The sequence below is a fragment of the Otolemur garnettii genome, unplaced genomic scaffold (assembly GCF_000181295.1).
Source record: "Otolemur garnettii isolate 467f Iridium unplaced genomic scaffold, OtoGar3 scaffold00075, whole genome shotgun sequence".
Lineage (NCBI taxonomy): Eukaryota > Metazoa > Chordata > Mammalia > Primates > Galagidae > Otolemur > Otolemur garnettii.
The window spans coordinates 653,303-660,659 of NW_003852470.1; the positions used below are offsets into that span (position 1 = coordinate 653,303).

At 54.7% G+C, this 7,357-nt stretch overlaps 1 protein-coding gene across 1 annotated transcript in view; it reads left to right on the plus strand.

Moving 5' to 3' along the window:
- CFAP46 (cilia and flagella associated protein 46) overlaps window positions 1-7,357 on the plus strand; it is a 116,351-nt gene that overhangs the window by 36,485 nt on the left and 72,509 nt on the right. The window contains 6 exon segments of the mRNA XM_023515629.1: window positions 923-1,135; window positions 2,076-2,078; window positions 2,523-2,694; window positions 4,457-4,606; window positions 5,521-5,628; window positions 6,033-6,199. Coding sequence (XP_023371397.1) covers window positions 923-1,135; window positions 2,076-2,078; window positions 2,523-2,694; window positions 4,457-4,606; window positions 5,521-5,628; window positions 6,033-6,199 — 813 coding nt within the window.

Genomic DNA, 7,357 nt, shown 5'->3' on the forward strand with positions numbered 1-7,357 from the left:
GGGAGGTGGGGGGAGGAGGAGGGAGGAGGATGGAGGAGAAGGGAGCAGTTAACTGCAGCAGCAGTTACTCAGTGCATACAGGCTGGCACTTCAAGATAATCTGTCCATCAGCTGCTCTCAGGCCTCAGCTCCCTGCCGGAGGGCCCAGTGTCCTGTGAGCCACAGTGCAGGAACACTTGCCTGGGTCCAGGCTCTTGGCTGGAGCAAGGGTTCCCACTCTCCCCTCTGGCTGTTCTGCAAATGGACAGATAAGGTTCTGAGAACTAGGCCAGGCTGTGCTTGTTTAGCCCACCAGCTGAGAGTAGCTTTGATATTTTAAAAATGTGCAAGATGAAATGGAGAAGATGTGCAGCAGAGACCACAGGGCTCACAAAGCCCAAATTACACCTGTGCCTTTACCAAGGGCAGAAAGACACCAGCTGCACCTGCATGGTGCTGACAAGGGTTCCCTGAGGAAGGGCAGCCTGCATGTGATGGGCCATAGGCCACGGGAGGTGGAGGGGTGGGTGCAGGAAGACTGGGCAGAGCCTCGGCTGGGAGGGCTGAGCAGGTTTGCAGGTGAGAGCAGGGTGGGAGCTCAGGCCACACAGAGCAGGCAGGGATGACCGCAGGTGTCCAAGGGGCTTGAGGACAGACTGGGGCAGGTGGGACAGAAGGAATGGGCAGAGCAGGGCTGGGCCCAGGATGCTTGAGGTGGGAGCGCCAAGGGGGCTGGGTGTGGATGGGGAGCTCAGCCTCAGGCGGGATAGCTCCCTGGGCTCCACAGAGTGCTGTGAGCTGTGGACGACCCTGCACTCACTTCCCTGAAGCCTTGTGTGGGGGAGATTTTGTTTGAAACCAAGAGCTTCCTGTGTGTGTGTGTGTGTGTAGTTTTTTTTTTTTTAACATCACCACATTGATGGACCTGGTGTGTGTTTTACAGAAGCTGGATTGAGAGCCTATCCCAGTATGCCATGAATAACTGGCTGCGCTCTGCAGAGATTGGGCAGGAGATACAGGAGCCCTGGATCGTGCAGAACTCGATTGTCTACGTCCTGAACCACAACTACCACCTCATCCTGGCCGGGCGGCAAAGGGAGCTCATAGACAGCTTATACCACCTCTTGAGCATCGTCAAGGATATGGATTACAGCGGGTGTGTGGGGGCTGCGCCAAGCCATGTCCACAGCTGGGGGAGGCAGGGAGCTTGGTCCTGCCTCTCAGAGAGGCCTGCAGTTCTCCATGTTCACTGCAGGAGTGAAGGGAGCCACAGAGAAACCAGCAGGACCATCCCCAGGCCTCTGTCCTGCACTGTGCACCTATTAGCCAGTCGTTCATGTCTGAGCCCAGGAGGCCTGTGTGGTCAGGGGGGTACCGGGCCTACCCTGGCACTGGTGAGGCCAAAAGCCACAGTGGAGCCACCACTCTGCCCATGGGCTACAGGCACGGGCTGTGAGAAAGGTTTGTCTGAAGTCCAGATCACTCAGGAAAATGGTAGGGAAGAGTGACTCTGCATAAAAGTCTCGTTCTAGCTTTGTAGGGTTTTTTTTTGGGGGGGGAGGTTTAAAAAAATCTATTTTTCTTTAGCCAGATAGATGTGAACTTGTGAGAAACTGCTGTTTTCCCTAGCTAAAATTAGAAATTTGAAAACATCAAGTGGGGTCAAGGTTTTATCTAACTGAGACAAAAAGACTCTGTATTTTTTGTTGGTTTGGTTTTTAGTCTAAACACTAGGATTTTAATTTTTTTCACCAGATACTGAAATAGGAATGATAGAAAGAATCAGAGCGCAGCAGCACACACATATTATGATTTTTTAATTATGCATAACAAAGATGACAGACTGTGACATAAGTTCCTGCTGGGGGCACTCTTCCTGGACATGAGGCCCCCACAGAGACCCCGGGGCCTGCCTGAGTCCCCCAGCAGAGGGAGCCCTGGGACTCGGCATGGCCGTCAGCACCAGATCCTGCAGAGCACCTCTGCTTACAGCCCAGGTGCTGCATGCTTCTGTTGTAGGCAAAGGCCAGACACCAGAGCTCCGCTTCTTGGCACATGGTGACCATTTTTGACGATTTTAAGTGTTCTGGTGCTAGCGTGTTTCCAGTGAGAAACATGAGGTCCTGGTGTAGACCTGTTTGACCAGCCAGTGGATGTAAAGGCTTCGACCCCCCTCACCCCCGCATGGCCTCTCAGATATCCTGACAGCAGATGCCATGGCCTTTCTGCCCTTGGTCAGTTCCTCAGGGATACTCTGGCCAGTCCAGTGAGAGTGCAACTCTCACCTCAGCGTGCAGCCCCCGTGGGAGGAGACAGAACCACTCCAGCAGCAGGGCCTTTGACCTGCTCTTCCCAGAGAGGCCCAAGAAGGTCCTAAACCCCCTTCCCTGCTCAGTTCCTGAGGCGAGTCACACAGCCATGCATACTTGGTCTTCCCTAGCCCATCTCTTCGGACCCAAGGCCATGGTGTGACACCCCACAGGAGTGCACATGAGCCTGGGCCCAAGGAGGGGCTTGCCTCATCTCCAGCACACACTCTCTAGGGACCCTTCGATGGTGGCCATGCTCTGTGACACCCTGGCCCGTGGCCTGATTATCACCTGGATCCCAACCCAGACGCAGACAGCGGAGAAGGGAAAAAAAATGGCACGATCAAATATCTTCCATACCCCCATGGATGTGGGAAGCAGCGCTGAGATCAAAGCAGCTGTGGAGGTAGGGCCAGGAGAGGGAGAAGGGGAGGGCCACCCCATGGCATAGAGCTCTGGGGCTTCCAGCAGAACTGGGAAGCTCCAAACTGTGGCTGAATGGAGGCAACAGGGCAAGGCCAGGCACGTCGTGCCAGGGTAGAGCAAACTGAGAGAAACACAGACCTGGCCCCATGAATCAGTGACCCCAGTAAACTGGCAGACCATGTCTCAAGTGTGTGGAAGGATCTGGAGGGCCTCAGAGGATCACTGTCCTATGGAATTTAATGAATGTGTGTTTGTTGTAGTAGTCCAAAATAGAGGAGAAAAAAGTTCCTGTTGATGGGATGGATGTTGTAAAATGTTTAATGGTTCATCACCCATTTCTAACTCAGAAGAATCCTGTGAAACCTGGAAGAAAATCAGGTTTCTCACTGAGTTTAAGAAATGCTTTGAGCACTCACTGTGAGGACCAGAGCCAGGGTGGTGAAGGCCCTTCTGCCTCAGGCCCAGGCAAGGATGGTTGAACAGGTGTGAGGTTCAACACAAGGGACCCAGGGAGTGGCCATGTCAGGGTTAGGGCTTCATTCTCAGAGGCTCAAAGAGGGGGTGGCTGAGCGTCAGGGTGGCTTGCATCCTGGATCCAGGCATGAAAAAGACTGAGCTGGTGCTTCAAGAGAACGTAGAACAAAACCGTCAGTGACAGGTGGGCTTGGCAGGGAAGAAGAGGGCATGGCAAAAGTCGTCCTCACAGCTGAGGACAGCTCTGTGGAGCATGGGAGCCAGAGCAGGCAGCTGCTCTGAACCTGTGGGGTGAAGTGGCACCACGGTCAGTGTGCAGAGTCCGTGTAGCCCAGGCTTGACCCACATCTAGAAGGAGGTGGAGGGTTGGGCAGGGCGTCTTGCTCTGGGACTTCTACCTGCCTGAACGTGTTGCAGGGAACAGGTATTCACCTTATACTTTAGTGGGGAAAAAACAGTGAGAGAGGGAATGTGTCTGGTTAGTGAGTGATCACCGTTGGTGGCCAGCACTGTCCATTCTGGGCCAGGCTCTAAGCAGGCCTCAATGGGCCTCACATGACCCATGTCCTGATCTCATCCCCACTTAAAGAGGAGGGAACTGGGGCACAGATGGGAGACACGTGCCCTGAACACTTGGCACTCAGGGAGGGAGCTGAGGCACAGCCCCCATCCTAGGGCATCAGCTCACACGTCCCCATCTCTGGGCGCAAAACACATGGCAGATCCAGTCCTCCAGAACTAACACCAGCCCCAGGGGCAGAGGCCAGCTCAGTGTGTGAGCTCCCCCTCACTGCTTACCCACTGGGGACACTAGGCGCTTTCTGGCCTTGGGGATGGGGTAGGGGGGTGTACTCCATATCTGCTGGACAGGAGCACACCTGGGGTGGGGCGCAGCCAGGGGCTGGCTGGAGCCTGCCAGTACCATGAGGATGACTGCCCCTGCCCCTCTCCCTGTCTCTCTCCTCCCCTACTACTCTCCCTCCCCTCCCCCTTCTCTTTCTGCCCCTCCCCCCTTCCTCCTCCCCCTGACTTTGCCTTGCTGGGTGTGTGGTTGTGTCCTCAGCTAAGTGTCAGGGCTTCTCCAGTTCTGAGGGGCACCTGCTAGCCTTGCCTCAGACCCTTCATCAGGCATGAGGACGGGTGTGTGTTTAAACTTCCTTCACAGTCTGAACCAAGGGCTGGGTCTGCTCATGTTTTCGTGATTTGGATCTTGGTTGAGTCCCCCATGTAGAATTCAGATTTCATAACTGAGGACACACCCATCCTAGATCTGTGAGTTTGCCCTGAACCTGACTGGTGGGAGTGTGCCTGACGAGGTAGTCCCCACCAGCGCCCGGCAGCAGCTCATCGCCACCTGGGTGAAGGCCAAGCAGCTGTTACAGCAGCAGATTGGGCCACGGCTGGGCACAGAGGAGCAGGTAGGCAGGGTGGGTGCAGGTGCAGGCTGGTAGGTGGGTATAGCACCCCTGTACCTTGTACCCAGGGCTCTGACCGCAGAATGGTGGACACGCCTGAGACAGGCTGGGGGCTTGAAGGGGGTTCCCTGCCACTTCACTTCAGTTCTTCACAGCATCATCAAGGCGGCTGGGGGGCTCTTTTTATACTGAACTTGCTGCCCCAGCTACCCTTGAGACTGGGCGTGAGGCCTCCTCTATCTGACCATTCAGGAGGTTCCAGACTGGGATGCTGCCCCACCCTGGGCCACTTATTGAGGCCTTGTCTGAAGGTTTAGGCCAGAACCTTGTTAGCAGAACCAGGTCTCCCCAGCTGTAAACACGAAGGGCTTTTGGGCAGGAGGCTGGGGAAGAGGGCCCTGGGAGGAGAGGGCTCAGGGCTGGCCCACTAGCCCTTGGTGCCTGTAGGGAAAGCTGAGGGGCACAGACAGTGGGTGTGCTGGACAGTCAGTGCCCAAACCAGAGTGGGGTTGTCAGGGACGGTCTAGGGGAGGGCCTCTGAGCCTGGCCAGGAGTGTGAAGTAGGGAGGGAGCCACAGAGGCAAAGAGGTGGCGAGTATCATCCCACCTGCCCTGGGTAGCCCCCACACGTGGGCCACCTGTCTTCTTTGTGGCAGGGGTCCCCTGGCTATCAGATGACATTGCTGTCTGCTCTGGGGTAGCAGAGCCTCGAGGAATTTTTATGGCCTGAGATGGCACCGTGGAGGCAGATATTTACACAAATAGCCTAAGGTGTAAATGCTCCACATTGTGTGGTCAGATTACTGCTGTTAAACTAATATTTCACAGAGTTAAATTTCATGGCTCTTCAAACTTCCCTGCAGCCTTCATCCCAGCACCCTTAAGTGGGGCAAACCTTGGTGCTTCCCTCCCCACAGGGATCCAGTGATGACTCCAGCTGCGTGACCAGGGTTCTTGTGGCACTGGAGATGTACTCCTGCAATGGGCTGGGCCTCATGGACTTCAGTGTCCCACCCCTGGCTCAAGTGAGTGGCATCGGCTGTCCTGGGCTCATTGGAAGCCCAGAGTGCAGACAGATCCTGGCTCCCACACTGCCCCCTCCCTCTCAGCCCCTCATCTTGCAGGAGGACAGCCCCCTCAGAAGGTCTGGGCAGGTCTTGGCAGCACAGGGGCCCCATGTGCCTTGCCCCATGATGCCCCAAGTAGGGTAGAAGCACTGGACCTCAGAGCATCATGGCCCTTGCTGTAGCTCAGCTCTGGCATTTCAAGATACAGGAGGTTCCACACCTCTGTTTGCAATAACAGACTAAATAGTGCATGTCTATGAGGCTTGACAGAGAGCACCCAGGCTCCCAGAGTAGCCATGCAGGTCCAGGCAGTCAGGAACCCGCCATCACTAATGCTGGGCTCCTTTCCTACTGCTTGGAAGCTGGTGAAAATGGCCTCCGAGTGCAACTGGCCGGAACCCCTGGTGGAGCTGCAGACCCTGACGCGACTGGCCCACTTTGCCCACGCAGCACATGACCACGAGATCACCATGGCCTGCACCCACAAGGCCATTCAGCTGGGCATAAACTACATGAGAACCTTAGGCCCGTAAGTAATCCTTATCATGACACTGGCCAATTCCCAACAAAGGCCAGACTTCCAGCGTGGCCTAGAACCACAGGTCTCTACACAGGAGGGTCTCTGATCACAGACCACCATGCAGGAAGGTCCCTAATCACAGATCACCATGTAGTAAGATCCCTGATCACAGATACAGCACAGGAAGGTCCCTGATCACAGATCACCTCACAGGAGGGTCCCTGATTACAGGACACATTACATGAGAGCATAGGAGGGTCCATGATTGCAGGTGACAGTACATGAGAGTCCTTGATTGCAGGTCACAGCACAGGAGGGTTCCTCACTGCAGGTCACAGAACATTAGGATCCTTGATCACATGTTATAGGAGGGTTGCTGATCATAGGTTACCATGCAATAAGGTCCCTGATCACAGTTCACAGCACAGGAGGGTCCCTGATTGTGTGTCACCATGTAGGAAGGTCCCTGAGCACCGGTCAAAGCATAGGAGGTTCCCTGATTGGAGATCACAGTGTAGAAAATGTGGGAGTGATACATGTGTATGATCAATACTGGAAGTCAAGCCTCTACTGAGTTCCCACTCACAGCATGAATCCTGGAGGTAACTCAGATGCAGGGATTAGGGACCAGGTAGAAATGAGTTGTTCAGAGGCAGAGGACAGCCAGGATATAACATTTCCTCCAGAGCAGGCGAGAAATAGTTCTCAAATTATTCCCAGAGATAAAGAACTACCAGGCTGTGGTCCTGGGCAGAGCCAGCATGCGCGGTGCCACGTGGAGCTCTCAGACCACGGACGGCTTTAGTGGTGCCTCTCTGTCATCTGTGGTTCTTTAAGTGAGTTTTCTCACTAGCAATTCTTGAACAGATGAGCTAAAAATGTGAATATGTATATGGGGTAATGAGGAAAAGGAGGAGCCACAGGAGACTAGGTATTTTATTTCTGCTTTAGGGCTTTTGAAAAATCATTTGTAGGGCTGCGCCTGTGGCTCAGAGAGTAGGGCGCTGGCCCCATATACCAGGGGTGGCAGGCTCTAACCTAGCCCCAGCCAAACTGCAACAAAAAATAGCCGGGTGTTGTGGCCGGTGCCCGTAGTCCCAGCTACTCTGGAGTCTGAGGCAAGAGAATTGCATAAGCCCAAGAGCTGGAGGTTGCTGTGAGCTGTGA